The 18,212-nt window shown below is 37.0% G+C and overlaps 1 protein-coding gene across 11 annotated transcripts in view; it reads left to right on the forward strand.

Annotated features, from left to right (window-relative positions):
* Positions 1 to 10,473, forward strand: part of LOC125681755 (monocarboxylate transporter 2-like) — a 37,701-nt gene extending 27,228 nt beyond the window's left edge. For 6 of the 11 annotated variants that reach the window (XM_056156181.1, XM_048921967.2, XM_048921966.2 and 3 more), the window contains 6 exons: positions 7,329 to 7,705; positions 7,789 to 7,932; positions 8,032 to 8,958; positions 9,058 to 9,237; positions 9,467 to 9,592; positions 10,094 to 10,473. In XM_056156181.1, coding sequence (XP_056012156.1) covers positions 7,453 to 7,705; positions 7,789 to 7,932; positions 8,032 to 8,958; positions 9,058 to 9,237; positions 9,467 to 9,592; positions 10,094 to 10,293 — 1,830 coding nt within the window. In that variant the 5' untranslated portion in view covers positions 7,329 to 7,452 and the 3' untranslated portion in view covers positions 10,294 to 10,473. Of the gene's footprint in view, positions 1 to 65; positions 243 to 4,485; positions 5,425 to 7,328; positions 7,706 to 7,788; positions 7,933 to 8,031; positions 8,959 to 9,057; positions 9,238 to 9,466; positions 9,593 to 10,093 lie in introns of those variants that run through there. The other 5 variants (XM_048921965.2, XM_056156180.1, XM_048921964.2 and 2 more) reach the window with 5 other exon arrangements.
* Positions 10,474 to 18,212: the final 7,739 nt, after the last annotated feature.

Raw genomic sequence — 18,212 nt, forward strand, 5'->3', positions numbered from 1 at the left:
GACTATCATTGTCAAATTGTACATCCTTTTTCTTGTAATCTACCTGCAGGATATTTTTTTTTCAGCAATACAGCTAGGCTTCACAAGTCTTTGTAGAATGTCTTTGTACAGAGGTAACAAAATCCGCTGCAGTCTATGTATCGAGGGCTCTTCTGTCTGCAGCAAAGTGTTGAATTTGTCAAACAACTGTATGCAATTCTGCAAAAATACAGCATAAACTGCACAACGTCTAGAAGTCAAAAGTTTGTACAGCCTTTGTTCCCGTAAATAAGTTTTGTTTTCTTCTGATAGTGCATCTCTTCGACTCCCTATCGCGAAAGAAGACTTTGGAGTTGTTTTGCTTGTTTTATTTTTCGTTTTTGAGGTTGTTTGGTTTTGGACATTAACACTAATCTGTCCTTTCTGTACTGTTGGGTTTTTACATTTTTCTGCCTCTGAACCTCCTTGTTTAGCATCATCTTTTTCTTTACCATCAGCGTTTTGTTTACCTGATACATCAGTCATTTGTTTTGAATGTTTGTCTTCCTCTTTCATTTTCGATTCAAAATATTTCTTCAAGGGAATCCATTGATCAACAAGTCTACTAAGGCACTTGCCCATTGATAACCGTCTTGTGCATATGTGCTTCAATATTCTTTGAGTTTCTATATCAGTCATGTTCTGAAATTGAGCAAGTTCCTGTTTTCTGTTAGCTAATTTTTCAAGATAGTAAAACAAGTCAACCAAAATTTCATCAAATTGATAAGGCAGAGTTTTTGCAGCTTTTTCAGCAGCTAAATGAATAAGATGGCAGGGACAGCCACGGATTATCATTTTACTGTTCTGTTTAAGTAAACAACCTGCTACTCCTTTTTTCTTTCCAATCATAACATTGGCATTGTCAACTCCTAGTGAAACACAATTTTTTATGTTAAGTCCATTTGAAGCTAGTTCAGAACACAATGGATTTGCAATGTTTTCTCCTGTTGATTTTCCTTCTAAATTTGGAACAGATAAGAGACAATTTACTACTTTTGATAGTTCTTCATCTAAATATGTTAACACAATGGGATATAACTTCATATCAGCATCATTACTTCCGTCTGTGGACACAGTGTAAGCTTTTCCTTCTAAGCCTAAGACCATACGATGTCTAATATCTTTCGACATTTCATTCACTCATTCACAATCGCCGTAGTTTTAGTGCGTCCAGAACTGTATTTTTTTGCCATATCAGAGTCTGGAAACATCTTGGGAAACAGTTTTGATGCGTGATCGGCCACGTTAATCGGTAGGTTATGTTCAATAATGAATGTTGTAAAGAGGCATTCCGCTCTAGTATGCAGCATACTAAGGAATAGCAGAAAAGGATGTACAAAAAATGGTGAATTTCACAACCCAGGGTTATGACTTTAGGATGAGTCCAAATTAGTTATAGAGGGCGAAGCCCTCTCCCTATAGGTAACACGTATATACATGTTTAAAAGGGAAATATAGGAAAATAATGAAAAATTACACCATACCTATGGAACTTGAAAGGTTTGGTACCAATGGCGTCGATTCGAATATTAGCGCGTGGACATGTATTCCTCCATTTTGAATCTCGTCACAGTGAATGCAGCAGAAATAAAATGTATATTCACTGTATAGCATAACAATATTTCAATTACATTAATGCATACATGTTTTAATGATTTTTAATATAAAACCATGGGAGAAAACTAAAACGGCCTAGCTGTTTCAGCTACCTAATTTCAGTCAAGTTATGATAATTAGGCAGATAGATATTGTTTAAATTGAACCTGATCAAATCATGAACATTACAAAATATGTACATACATGAAGCTGCGCTCGCTCAAACGGTAGCACCGTCAACATATTACTGTTCCTGAACATTAGAATTTAGCTTAGATACTCAGAAGTTGAAATGTTTTCTAGATTTCATAGCCCATGGAAGTAGTGATACTTTTTCACTAGTATTCAGGTGACCGATAAGGCCTGTGGGCCTCTTGTTTATTCTATCCAGTGGACCCGTGGGCATCCGGGCTAGAATAGGTCCTGGGTACCTCTTGCTTGTCGTAAGAGGCGATTAAATGGGACGGTCCTTTAGATAACACCGCTAACATCGAGGTCCCGTGTCACAGCAGGTGTGGCACGATAAAAATCCCTCCCTGCTCAAAGACTGTAAGTGCCGAGCATAGGCCTAAATTTGGAAGCCCTTCACCGGCAATGGTGACGTCTCCATATAAGTGAAAGATTCGCGAGAGGGACGTTAAACAATATACAGTCAATCAATATTTTTATCCAGTGAATGAAGTTGTTCTGAAAGATATATTCCTAACATGCACAAAATTTAATTAGCCTATAAAGATTTTGCAAAAAGCTATGACATCACATGAGGATTGATCAACCTTAATTAGGTTCCTTAACGAGCGTTAAATGCAAAGGTGAAGAACCTGTTGTATCGTTCGTAGTTGAATTATATGCTTGCATTGAACGCAGCTCATAACTTAGGCTTCCCGTGAAAATCAGAGCTGTATGTAATTATACTATTAGTTACACAGTCAGTTTGGGACGTAATACGGAGTCCTCCAGGGTGTGAAATGGAAACCCGTATTTTTAAAAAAAGATTTCAGTAACATCTTTGATGAATATTATTCAATCATTAAATATTGAATTCCATATACATGTTTCACATTGAAAATCATGTGATCACAATATCAAAACATCGCAGTTAAGAATATGAACAATAACATTATATAAACAAATCATCTATATTGAAACTGTATTATGCAGACATGAATCCCGCTCGCGCCGGTAAGTGAGAAAGTTTCCCAGTTTACTTTCGGAAGGTCGGTGGTCTCTTCCCAGGTACATTGTATCTGGGTTCTCTCTTCCACCAATAAAAAACTGGGCGCCAACAGATAACTGAAAAATTGTTGAGTATTGCGGAAAACATATATCAATCAATCATACATTGAAAGCTACGGTAGCTGGAAGACCAATATTATCCTTGCACGGAGACGCTGTATTAAAATTTCGGGACATTGTATGATTTGGAAGTGACGTCACAGTTGAACGGAGACGGTGTATTGCAATCGTAACTACTCGGCTATTTCCGTAACCGCAAATGAACCTCGTATGTGGATCGACGCCATCAGAGTTAGTTGTTACGTATACATAAACGTAACTTTGACGCCACAGTCGTACGTTACACTATGAAACGTGAACTTTCAAATGCATCTAAGATATTATACACATCTAAGGTATTGTACCACTATCATTCCACTTACATGTTATGTATTAGAGTGAATAAGACGTTAATGATACCAAAACTGAATCTGTGGTGAAAATATAAATAACATATTATTCAGGGATTCGGTTCTAGCCTTTTAACTCTCATCCACGGGCGCGCTTCCGGCGAAGAAATGCATCGATTTGATGCAATTCTTGCGCCGATCCACGTCCGAGTCTTCTTACCGGTTACGGAAAAAGACGAGCGCGTGATCCGATTGGGTGTATTGAAAATTCGGGGCGTCATGTTATTCGTTAGTGACGTTACAGTTGTCAAACGAATACATAAACTGGTACCCTGTTGACCTCCCGGATAGCACCAATCAGCGGGGAACCAGTTTAACTAATACACCCTTAGGACGGAGACGTAATATAAAAAATTCAGGGCATCATGTGATTAGCTTTTATCCAATCAATTATCTACAAATTTGTCTGAAGTGGGATAAATCTCTGTGCACTTCGCACCATATGACGTCACTATGAAGAAGTGTGTCACGACGTACCGGTTCTTATAGTGAAGTGTAGAAACGGTGTTACAATAATCCAAAATGGCGACAGGCAAGTACGCTTTTGTTATTTTGCACTTAATTTACAAATATATGAAGTATTTATTGCGAAAATGGTTATTAGTGTTGTAATAGTCTAAATAGTGGAAGGTAAATATTCCGTAACATTTCCACTAGCTGGTATCAATGGTTTTTGATTTTGCTAATCAAACGAAATGGATGCTGGGGTCTCTTGCAGCAATTTTAGTGAAGGTCATGTATTTCAATAAACCAATAAGAGCTGGGCTACACATGCGCAAATAAATGTAATTAGATGATTTCCATTTTTTAAATATATCAAGTTCAGAAATAAGTTGAACTTGAACAATAACAATTGAAACGTAAGATATAATGCTTTTTCATTGACTGTCCGACATATCACACCCGTCCGAAATATCAGCACTTTCTTTTCGATATCAAACCACTCTACGATTGTTATATATATATGTATAGTATTCGCGAAGGTGATACTCAAATCATACTGTGACCTTGAAATCGCCCCTAATCTAATTGGTTGATGCGTTTTAAGATGGACTCATTTGCATTGATAATCTCATGATACAGTTCGGGTGCATCTGCTAAAGCGAGCAATATATTTGTGGATATACATTCTAGATATATTTATGCCTGGAAGGTACTGGGACTAATGACTAATATATTAATGGGATCAATAGGAATGTGGATAACACCGGCAATTCGCTGATGACTGTCGATATATGTTGAAAAATTACAGCATGTTTAGTTTGAGTATGCATTTGCTCCTAGCACTATTCATTTAAAGATGAATACTATACCGGAGATATTTCATTTGGTTGAAAAGTGGAGGATATGTACAATGATTTGAAATTGAAAACTTTCAAATCTACTTTATTTAATAAAAAACAATATACAGTTTTAGTATAAAGCACCCTAAAAAAGATTCAAAACCTCTGCTGGACTCGAACCTGCGATCTGCAGTTCAATAGTCGACAGGCTAACCTACTGAGCTACTCAGCTATGTAATATTTGAAATGAATAGACAAATATTGCTGATATTCATATTTTCAGCCACGTTTTAATAGGAAGTCAGCCATTGTGACGATATCAATAATGTTCAGCTGGTAACCCACATACACCTGAACTCTTGTTTACTTGATATTTTCCAAAAATAAAACGTTACGTGATATCCAGCTGTCGTCAAGGGAAATTACCATGAGGGGAATGTATGGTAGCTCGGTCTCAGTCAACTTATGGGTAGTATTGTTGCGGTGCTTAATCGTAACGATCAGAATTATGCTTGAGAATTTTAGGTGTAATTTCACACCAAAATGATAGTACATTGAACTATGGAAGCCCCTAAATTAGTTGTGAAGCATACTAATCAGATTTCTGTTCGTCCTGTAGTGTTCTGAACATGGATAATATTAAGTTTTGTTTCATTGGATGGTGTGGTGTCATCCTATATTTAGAATACACGTGTTCTTCAGTAGTCGCAGGAAGCTGATGTCGAGTGGGAACTGCCATTAGTACTGCGAGCTTTGTGAAATGATCAGGTATGACAAGGATGTTCTGGACTCCTCCCTTTGATGGTTCCAAGGAAAAATAATCCTTACAGGCCAATTCTAAGGTTTGTGATATTCTAATGGTCACCATCTCAGCAGTTTGCCGAACCAATAAGAGAGTTTTATTTATCTGTACTCGAATGCTCCATTTTGTTGTGCAGCCGCACTAATACAACATCAGTGGCGTAGCTAGGTTTGAAATATTTGTAAGTAGGGGTCCCCCCCCCCCCCCGAAGCTGAGGGCATTTTGCGTTTACGGTGATACGATTTTTTTCATTCTGTTGATAATTTACAGGTATGGATGACTTACATATACAACTACTTGCTGAATGGTTCTGTCACGTCTCTCCATGTTATCACTGATACACAGCTTTAGAAAATTCTTAAAATTAAATCAATATCATTTGTAGTACATTCTTACTAGGCTTCTGGTCTAATTCAAACTGTTTTCAAAAAAGATATGATGGGATCAGCATCTTGAATTATGATCTTTAAGTTCATTACAAGGAAGCATGAACTGATAAACAGCGTCATTGATGATCACGGCCTCTGCATATAACTGTCCGACCTGGGAAATAACTTTAATCGAGTCACCAGAGGTATACATTTCGTGATTTAACCTCGATAAACTATCCGCGTCGGCATTGAATTTCCCAGGTCGATACGCCCTCTTGAAGTTGTACATGTAAGATGCAAGAGCCGATATCCATTGGTGACCCATGACATCCAATTTTGCCCTTCTAATTGCATAAGTCGAAGGATTATTGTCTGTACATATTGTCAGTACAAACGGTAAAGGATTTTCCATGTAAATAATCCGAAAACGTTTCAGTAATCGACCACTTGAAAACCAAATTTATTTTATGGGTTTTGTAGTTTTTCTCGGATTTGCTAAATCATCTACTCGCATAAGGAATCACCTTATCTACTCCGCCTTGTTCCTGGTATAGCGTAGCACCTAATCCTGTCTGGCACGCAACACCTAGACCTGTCTGGCACGCACCTAGTCCTGTCTGGCACGCAGCACCTAGACCTGTCTGGCACGCATCTTTGTGAAGCTTAAATGACTTGCTAGGAAGGTCAATACAGGGGTGGCGTAAGCCTATTCCTTAGGTCATCAAAACAGCTTATTGTTCCTGGTCCAAGTACCACTTAGGATTTACTTTGGGCTTGGCGTTGTCCCTTGGTTTCCTACCAACTGCCATAATGTAAATTGTTCCTGCAGTGTTTCACGAACGGGTCTTGAATAACTGTATAACTCGAAGACTGAAATCGATTCGTAGATGAACAATTCGAATAAGATTGTCTTGCGGTCGTGATGTCACATGTGGGCGTTTAGATTGTGGATGGTCTTGCTTGTTTCCACATAGACGGTACTCTTATGATATTCCGAACCCTCCTACAGCCCAGGTGTGGACTGTTTCAGTTTTCAACATTCGGTTGGCGCAAAGAATATCAGCTGCTTATAGGCGAGGCCTCAAAATTAAGAAAACATTAATGACATTTTTTTAAGAGATCGGAAACGTTAAATGATATTCCTGTCACGATCACTTGCAAGAATTTCAGAACCGTAACAAATCAGTTGAGAATATGGCAAAGCAAATAATAGTCACTAAAGTTTTGTGCAAATTCATCGTGTTATTATCGATATCGTAAACATCCAATACAATAGCTATTGAAACAAAATGTCAATTGTTCAATTCTATAGGTGCCCACTTTATCTAGTATTCTATTGCATATTACGTTTTCCCACAAGTAGATGCTCCCTGAAGCGTTACCTTTCATCAACACATCTTAAACTGTTGCATACAAATTACCATTACGTATCATTATATCTTACAACATTATGAAAACGAGGAACATAAACAAATTTGTCATGGTCCATGCATTTGAAAGGCGTTTTACTTTTAATTGGGCTACATATATTTAAAACTGATATTGTTTATCGATTTACCTGCTCTTGTTACAGATTCCATGAATATCTGTTCTCGTGCAATACATAAAAGAAGGAAGTTTTTTAACAGAACAGAAATATGAATGATACCTAGACCAGTAGCTACAACAGAGGCTTAAACTGTTTTTCAAACCTAAGTATGGCGTCTGATAAGAAAACAAGACATGCATCAGATTCCAGTGTGATAGACCCTAGTGATTACATCCCCACCCCTCCGGACGGAGGATGGGGCTGGGTCATTGTACTCAGTTCCTTTATGTGTAACATGATCCTGGATGGTCTCTGCTATTCCTTTGGAGTTCTTCTCCCGAAGTGGGTGGAAGTATTCCGAGAAACCAGAGAGACAGTGTCATTGGTAGGAGCCCTATTGTATGGAGTATTTCTCTGTGTAGGTGAGACTGGTCCGATTTTCAAAATGACAGAAAGAATTTCAATAATGAAACTTGAAAATGTAAACACATGTCCTTAATTGTAGGTCCTGTCGTGAGTGGATTAACGAATAAATATGGATGTCGACTTGTAACAGTTGCGGGGAGTATTTCTGCCATGCTAGCATTTCTAGCTGCATCTTTCTCCAAAAATATCACAGTTCTAATCTTAACATACGGGTTTATAGGGGGTAAGGCTTAGAAATATACTAGTCAAATTATGTTTTTTGTGAGAACAAATTGTTTATGTATACTATTCTAACATCCATGTTATATTTTCTGGCCTAAAGGTTTGGGATTTGGACTAATATATCTTCCCTCCAATGTGATTGTGGGGTACTATTTTGAAAAGAAACGCGCACTAGCGACTGGGATAGCGCTCTGTGGATCCGGAGTAGGGACATTTATTTTCGCGCCAGCAAGTGCCATGATGTTGGATGCGTTCGACTGGAGGAGCTTAGTAATGATTCAAGCTGGTATTGTGCTGAATGCTTGTGTATTCGGTATGCTAATGAGGCCGCTGGAACCAACAAAGAAGATGAAACAATCCTTAAGAAAACAAGGGATTGAAAATGCAAGAAAAAAGGCAGTGGGGAATAGAAAGCGCAACGCCCACTCAGACTCTAGCATGAAGGGTGCAGACGAAGTTACAAACTTCAAAACAATAAAGAAAATAGAAGCAAAACAAGAAGACGAAACTAAAACTATATCATTTGAGAATACTAGTGGTTTCCTAAAAGATGTCAAAGCCCACGAAATTCACCCTACCATTGAGAACGGGTATGCAAAGACAGAAATGGAACCTTTCTTGTCTGTTCCTATATTAAGAGGTGACTCTTTCCATCACGTGACGAAATCGGACTATTCTCGCCCTATGTACCGACAAGACATCTTTTATAGCGGCAGTATAACGAACATGCCCGAATACAAATCTTCACAATCAGACATGAAACAGTACATCGCGAGCATTACCAACATCCCCGATATCCCTTCCTCATCATGCTGGGACAGGTGTACATGTCTGCCAATGTCAGTTGTTGATACATTAAAAAACATGTTGGATATCTCTCTGCTCACAGATATTCCTTTTCTCATGATATGTGCTGGAAATCTTCTAGCCATGACTGGGTTTTATGTTCCTTACACATATATCGTGGATCACGCTTTACAGCTTGGTATTTCCAAACCTGATGCTGCATTTTTGCTCTCTGTCATAGGTAAAACAGTGCGGATAAAACTTGATACTGGATTCTTGTGTCGATTTGATAACATTATGCGATTATTCCTCAGTATATAAATACTTTCTCTTCAATTAGGTATTGCCAACACGGTTGGGAGACTTTTGTCTGGACTTCTGGTCGACATATTTAAATTGGATGCGCTTGTTATCAACAACATAGCTTTGGTGCTGAGTGCTGTTCTTCTATTCGTGGAACCATTCTGTGAAGCCTACGAACTTTTAATTGGCTTTTCAGTATTATATGGCCTATGTATTGGTAAATCATATACATAAAAGACCGACTATATATTGCATATCTAAAAAAAAAATACGAAAGGAAGATAGGTCCAATATTAGATTGAAAACAAAACATCGATAAATATGAAACTTGCGTATATCTTTTCTTGTCTTTCTATTAGATATTTTAAAAGATGCCTTACTAATTCTAGTTAAAGATCAAATACTGCACCACGGGAAACCAGTAACATGTTCTATTTTGTTTTTAGCTGCCTACATCTCCTTAACCTCCATCATTATCTGCAATTTGCTTGGACTGAGAAAACTGACAAATGCTCTCGGGCTCGTGATTTTGGCTAGAGGCGTGGCAGGAATGCTAGGACCTCCGGCCGCTGGTATGTGTGAAAGAAGTACATGTATAATATTGCATCAGGAGAATGACAGTTGGATTTATAGTTTGTATTGTGTTTGATTCCAGGATTGTTATTTTGTAGGCCATTTTTAATCTATGTTATTTCAAATAAAGATAAAGGATAAAACCTCAGTTGTAGTATATAAGGTGAAGGTAACGAACAGTGATCAATCTCCTAACTCCTATAAGCAATACAAAATAGAAAGTCGGGCAAACACGGACCCCTAGATATATATACCAGAGGTAGAATCAGGTGCCCAGGAGGAGCAAGCACCCCCTGCCGACCGGCCACACCCGCTGTGAGCCCCACACCCCGACCAGGCAAACGGAGTTACCCCCAATCAAAACCAGTGCGCCAAGATCGGCCCAACAATCGACACGAATGTATACAATGCATTGGAAGTTACCAGTATATGTGAATTCACATCTATAAATCTGAAATTAGATCTATTTACTGATAAACCATTTCCTCTCTTCATTCCAGGGGCGGTGTACACGGCCACCGGCTCGTACAACTATTCCTTCTGGTTGGGGGGGTTGATGTTTGCTCTCGGTGCAGGCTGTCACCTGGTACTGCATCTCCCATGTGTCAAGAAAAAGGCGAAGGGGAACGATTCCGGCGAAATCGTTATTGCTGAGGAAGAGGTCAGGGCATTGATGAAAGATCGCGAGAAAAATGTGTGAGCGAAGTGAAGAAGAATAAGCTTTGAAAATGTGTGTGTTTAAGACAAACCTTCTGAATGGACATTCATCAACGATGACACCTTGCAGAAGACGAAATTAGTGACTTTGTTTTATAAGGCAGTGTTTGATATGATTTATCTAGGTGAAGCTAATGAGTCTCTAAATAAAACAATACCAAGATATGTTTCAAATCAATAATGGAAATTACCGACTTCTTTATAAATGTTTTAATTCCCCATATCATCCCATCTTGTCCACGAGGGTCAGAATTTTATAGAAGTTTTACCATCACACTAACGTCCCATTTCGTAGATAACGATACTATTACTGGATTAAACTCTATGCACTGTGCGTTCATATAAAGGGTACAACGGCAACATAGATAATGTGGGAAATCTGACTAATCCACATCGAAATAAAGTGAATGAGATAGGATATTTTCCCGACACAAAGACGTAAGCGTAGTCATGGACTTCGTTTATACCAAACTCCAGATATACACGATGTCTCAATAAATTCACTTTTGCCTAACATCACCTGACAATTGGGTCTACAGCATGCTCGCACAAAACGTCCCTCCGTTCCATTGAAAGTTTTAAATAGATTATTTGGAAGAAGCCAAAACTAGTCCATCTTTGGATTTTACAACACCATAATACAGACTGAATTATGTGGTTAGGGATGTAGCCTGATACAGGCTCTTTGAATCAGCGAGGATTATGGATATTAATCCTCCCAAATCACGCTGTCTGTTCCTGTAGATCAAAGGAAGGGATGCTGTTTAACACAAGCAACTTTTATTCCATTATACTTCAAGTGTACACCCTGTATTTCAGACAAATATACTTCTACTATTGCATCCAAACTTTTTAATTACAAACAAACTTGAACGCTTAATTATAAATCAACTTAAAAACAGAATCTACCGACAATTCTTTTTTCAACTACACTCCAGCTGTACATGTCATTACTCATGATGTTGATATACTAGTAGTTGAAAATGACGACCAAGTCATTTGTTTAAAAAGTCCAATATTCAGAGAGCCTCGATCTTTCAATTGGGGATATGACTTCTTCTGTCGAAGATTATGCCAGACGATGGGCTAATTATGAAGAAAACATCGATACCTTGTCAGAATGGATTAAAATAAAAGGGGAATATTAAAATCTCGTATTAGACACATTAATCAAAAGTACGTACCATATTTCCTGTTTTAGTAAAAACCAAAATTGATGAAAGAATTAGATAGGACACATGCGGGATATGCATTGGTTCGAGTTGAAAAAGCTTTATCTTTGTTGATAAGGATTATGATAACTGTATTTTAATCGAATTTGGCTTTAATTCAACTTATACTCCAAGTTACCTTCAAAAGATAGAATGAAAAATCCCACTTCAGTTTTGTCTTAAACACATTTGATATCCCAGTCAATGGTTGAATGACACAAAAACCACTAGAAGCAAGAGATACCTTGTATAGTCCAATCAATTGATTGATTGATTTTTCCGCCACACTCAACAATTTTTCAGTTATATAATGGCGCCCAGTTTTTATTGGTGGAAGAGAGAACCCAGATACAATGTACCTCCACTGACCTTCCGAAAGTAAACTGGGAAACTTTCTCACCGGCGCGAGCGGGATTCGAACCCGCGCCGACAGAGGTGAGAGGCCGTGTGATTTTGAGTTCGATGCTCTAACCACTTGGCCACGGAGGCCCTTAGTCCAATCAATGTATTACGATCAGTATAACTGTCAATCCCATGTCTCTCCTCCTAACGGAATTATTAACCGCTGTGAAGGACAAACCTCAGACGTGTGCAAGAAGGGATATAAATCAAATGTGGATTATAACATATTCCAAAGACATTTTTACACAACTTTTCCCAAATCAATAGCCCCATACCGTCGACTTTTCAACACTTTACACTACCATTCCTTACGACAAATTAAAGAAATAAAACTTTCCCATCATAGACAGCTGTTTCGTCAATAAAAATAGAACATGTAAATATTCACATCTTGTGTTCAGTCATCCAAAAAATCACTTCGTTACATACTACTGTCCTTTCTGAAATTAACAATAAAAGATGTTACGAGTTCTTCATTGACAGTATTTACCCAGTCTTTAGTGATGAGATCTCCCCTGTTAATCAGTCATACCCGCCAAGAACCCTATATCTTGATCAGGTAAACGGAGTAAATCGTAGTAAAAAAATCAGTATGTAAAGAACGGCCTAACACTTAGTATGAAACACGTGAGACAGCAATGACCTAATGACAGGTTGTATTCGCAAATAAGATCATTATGATTTATAACAACCATAGAATTTACGAAATGCTGATTTTAAACGAGACTGTTTAAATTTTCTGTAACATCAACGCATGAGTATGATTACCATGGGTTTAAGAGTGCAGTAACAGAGGTATGGAATACTGTTTGACAGAGCTGGATCTACAACAGACTGTGAAAAATGACAGGAGTTTGCTCAACTCTATTTGATGTGACAATTGTTTGGCTAAGATTGTTATTCTTATTGCTTGGTTACAGCAATAAATACCGAGGGACAACGTCCTAGCAACAACAACTTCACAGAAACCATGCCAGAAAAGATGTAACCTTACAACCATATGCCAAAAAAATTGATGCGAAATATTTCAATATTCTGCAAATAGTTCTTGATTATTTTTTTACATAACGTTTATTCCCATTTACTGTTTTAAAATTATGCATATGTGTGAACAATCCGAGGCACAAACCTACTTACAAATAAGGCATTGTTCAGTGTATGCTATTTTTGAAAAAAACTTTGAAGTTATTCACCCTTATTTGATTTGATTATGTAGCAGAATGCATTATGTAGATATATGACGTAGATTCCTGTGAAGCACTGTACAAATGGTTTTAGTGTTTCCATAGTAACGACGAGATACCGCTATGATAATTATTACCATCTTGTGATGTCACTTAAGGTTGCTCCATCCTTGATGCTTTTATGGTTAAACCCATGTAATTTTTGTTTAAAATCAAAAGTAAATGTCTTGAGAATCAAAATAAAGTAAATTATCGATTTGCTGCAAGCATTTTATTAATTATGTAGCAGTTAACCCACGCACACCATACACACTACTCTAGCAAGGATTACGCCAACATTAACCATACCAATAATTTTTCATTTTTTGGCATAAATTACAGTTTAATGTACACCAAATGCATTATAAAGCATTATTAGTCCTTGAAAGTATGTATGTAACCGGATGTAATAATAATAACTCCGGTTTCGTGGGTTTTATCTTTATTGTGGTGATGATTGTTGCATGACCCTGCTCAAATACAATAAATCTGCATCCAATAAATCAATCCACTAGTAAAGAACAAACTACTATATGAAACTTTTATCGAACAACCCTTCTGTGCCACTTAAGCATGAAAACAAGAATACCTGTCCTCAAAAGAAATTTCCCTCCTAAAAACCATGTGACCAAGCTAGAGTGATCTATAAATAGTAACAATTATCCTAAAGAAAAACCTGTTCTGCATAGTAAGCAGTAAAATTTAATAAGTAATGAAATAACAAGACAAACACAAGTCATAGTTATAATAATGATTTCAATTAGATAAAACTTTATTCTCATATCAAAATTCAAAACTCTGTAAAGAAATTGAATTAAAGCAATTTATTTTCAATAAATAAAATCCCTGAAATAAAGTATTAAAAACATGTAAAATTCACTCTATTACATGTATGTAAAACTTATACGGTACCAATTATATCACAAAAAAGATATCATTTGAACTTGTTAGAATAAATATATTGGCATATATAGTGTATTTACTGTGTGTTTGTACTTCTTTCTAATACACCGAAATATGTCCATAACTTTTTTTTAAATGGTCAAACTCCACCAAAATTGGTACATTTGTAATTAAAGGTATGTACTATCTAACAATATAAAGAAATACCTATGTTGCCAGGTGAATAAACTTCAAATATGGCTTCCATGTATCACAGTCAATACTATTTTTTTCAGTGTTTCGTAAAATTCAAAGTTGTTAATGGAATAAACCCCATAGTTTGTAAAATATTATTGATATTTTAACTAATCGTTTTTAAAACTGAATTAAGTATTAACTAGTACATTTTTGCCGGTTATGGTGTCATAACATGGGTGGTTGTGTTAATGTGCGTTTTGAAAATTAATTTGGCAGTGCAGTCGTCTGTGTTATGACACTATAACAGTAAAAATGTGCTGCTATTGAGTTCTTATAGTTACATGTGCATTCATAAATGAAATCATCAAAGTAAAATTGAATATTGGCCTTTTTATTCAAGTCATTGGGATAATGACATCATTTTAGGGTGTTGATCGTCTATGACGTCATAATGAATAACATAACGTTAACATTCTGAAACGCTACAAAAAAATAACATACAGAATTTTCCAATGCATTTTCATAGGAAATCATATAGTGAATGTAGATAAAGTGTGTTAAAATACAAACAACAATTAAGAAATGGCAAAAAATTATAAAGTATCCTGATGTTATCACCCATGACAACAACTAAATACGCTCACTGAATAAAATATACACCCGTGGGGTTAGAATAGGTCCTCAGTATCCCTTATTTGTCGTAAAAGGCGACTAAATGGGGCGGTCCTTCCGATAAGACTAGAAAAACCAAGACCACGTGTCACACTAGGTGACAAAAAACCCGCAACAAAAATAGATGTGCCAAAAATTCTATAATTTGACCTTTACATAAAAAGGTCAAGGTGAAATGTAGTCAAAAATGATACGCAACAAACTATCTCATCATGGTATACCCACATGCCAAATGTGAAAGGCCTGTCCAAAGACAAGAAGTTATGGCTCGGAGAAACTTTGTATGAGAAGCGGAAGAAGAATTCACACTAAAACAATATGTCCCCCTTCTGGGAAGGGGAGACATAATTAAGGTATCTGTGGGAGTTAAAATCTTATACCTATAGGTATGCATGCAAAAGTAAAATGAACCAATAGCCTTATGTTATCATTTCAATAATTTTCAGATAAATCAAAGAAGTTCAGATGGTTTGAAACGTAACAGACCTACCGTAATAATACTAGTATACCAACAATTTAATACTTATCTTTAACGATACCGCGCTTCCATACAATATTAAAAGTCCAATATAGTGAAAAATCTTTGACGGGACGAAAAACAAACACATCAACCAACCACAAGGAAAGGTAGCTCACATGATCTGTTTGAAATTCAGGCAAATATTGTACGATAATCATACGAAAATCTTGTGCAAATTTATTTACATGATATTTATGCGAAAATCACGCAATTTTAATGCAATTTTTGTTGTCGAAAATGATATTTGGGGCTATCATCTTAAGCCTTGAGACTGGTGTTCGCATTAAAAGACCGATCATATCCTGACGACCTTCCTACAAAACATTTTGCATGGATACTGTGTGGATCTTTCGTACAAAAATCAAGCGCCGTACCTGTCTTCTCATGTGAAGAAATTACATGGAATTTATACAAATTTCATATGAGAATCATGTAAGCTACCTTTTCCTGTGCATGCGATATTGTATATTCAATTTAAAAATGATATAATTTAACAGAATATGTTGATGATTGATTGATTATTGTTTAACGTCCCTCTCGAGAATATTTCACTCATATGAAGACGTCACCACTGCCGGTGAAGGGCTATGAAAAGGCGGTATCACTAAAGGTAATATCACTGCTTCGGTAATTTGTTTTTTAAAACACGAACATGTATCGATAAAATGATAGATATTATATCAATGCTGACAATTTTGAACAATTTAATTGCATAAATTCGCTCTCGACTGCTCTTTGAAGATCATCTGGAATTCAACGGTTTCTTCATTTTGAATATATATTTGCATCGCATGATTTTGAATGACTGCAAAGGTGTTGTTTTTCCTTTATAAATAAGTTATGTGAATACCCCCAAGAGGCATTTCGTTTGAATACTCATTGTTTCAGTTATGGGATTGATTACTCCCCGTGTTTTGTAATTAAGAGAATATCAATCAGTATTTGAATGACAGTCCTCCCATGACCTAACCGTGCTTTTAAAGTAGTTTACTCGTGCTGAAATTTGGTACTTACTAGGTATAACTTATCAACCGGTATCTTCGCAAGTCCCGCGTGTTTCGCCTAGCTACTGTTTATCCAACAGACATACTGGTAAAAAATAGTTTGCGCCTGAGTTTTATCTCGTTCTATTTTTACCCTTTCTCTCGCAGAATTTGTGAAAGTTTTAGATCTACCTGTCGCACGCTTTTTCTTACCGGACGCCATGCTTCAACGTTTACCTTCTGCGCGCATGCGTCTTAATACCGAAAGGCGGAGACTCGAGGTTTTTGTATGGGCCGACAAAAAAACCTTTTATGATAAAACGAGAATTTTCAACGTTAGAAATGTATTATTTTCGCGAAGTTCATACCCTCAACTATGGAACAAAATTTAAGAAACTTGTGGTAAAATTAACATTCCATGATTTTTGCGCAAATTGAGCTGTAGTGTCTCTTGAATTCACGACTGTCACTGCTTGGTACCGAATACCTAAACAGGACCTCATCATGTACTGTCAGAAAGTATTGGTTTCAGTTTTCCATTTGTTGTATATGGCATTTATTTTTACCTTTTTATGTCGTTTATCATGATATCACATGATCTGTCTCGTAGTTGCTTTATCACGGTGAATTGCGGATGTTAGTATTTGTTACCTAGAGCCCATAAATTGTGAAAGATATTGCGACCTTGAACAAAGTTGATATCTTTGTTTTGTAGGTCAAGTTGTAAATTATTTAGTGGCTCTAAACGTAATATTCAATTCGTGTTATGAACGTATTTTCCCACAGTTGTCAAAATGGAAATTAGCAACATTGTCATATGCATGAAATTCACTGCGTACCTGACAAACTCAAATAGTTTTTTATACTGATAAGATAATTACCATAATCTGTTGCTATTCGTTGCAGATGGCGATTTGCTATGATTTACTAATGCGATTTTCCGCGAATTACAGACGTAAAACTGCGCGGACGAACACAGTACCACACCCGACTATTCATGTAATTCTCAAAATTGACAGACACTGAAATTTATGGAATTTAAACCTGTGTTTTCTGTATGACTAGGCATTGACCTTATAGCGGAATGGGTCATTGCCCCGAAAACTTCAGAACATCAACAGCGGTCATTTAGTCTGTAGGTATTCTCATTACTAGGTTTCCCGACCTAGATCGGTATTTGTGCCAGTGATAAGACAAATTCGACACACAACAGTGCTATGAAAAGAATATTGTCCTCATGTCACTATGTACGGTTACAATTGACACTCGTGGTTATAGCTGATAGTTTTGGTTACAGTTGGTAGTGATGGATACATTTGGTTTGTTTGCTGTTTTCCACCACACTCAACAATTTTTCAGTTATTTGGTGGCGCTTAGTTTTTGATTGGTGGAAGATAGAACCCATATAGAATGTACCTGGGAAGAGACCACCGACCTTCCGAAAGTAAACTGGGAAACTTTCTCACTGATCGGCGCGAGCGGGATTCGAACCCGCGCCGACCAGAGGGGAGAGGCCGTGTGATTTGGAGCGCGACGTTCTAACCACTCGGCCACGTTACAGTTGGTAGTTATGGTTATAGGTGGTACTGTTGGTTACAGTTGGTTGTTATGTTTATAGATGGTAGTTATGGTTACAGTTGTTAGTTATGGTTATAGGTGGTACTGTTGGTTGCAGTTGGTTGTTATGTTTATAGATGGTAGTTATGGTTACAGTTGGTCGTTTTGTTTACAGATGGTAGTTATAGTTAAAGGTGAGACTTTGTAGGTCAGCTGAGTCATTTAGATTACCTAGTGAATGTAATGTGATCACG

This window comes from Ostrea edulis, chromosome 2 (assembly GCF_947568905.1).
Source record: "Ostrea edulis chromosome 2, xbOstEdul1.1, whole genome shotgun sequence".
In the NCBI taxonomy this organism is placed as follows: Eukaryota; Metazoa; Mollusca; class Bivalvia; order Ostreida; family Ostreidae; genus Ostrea; species Ostrea edulis.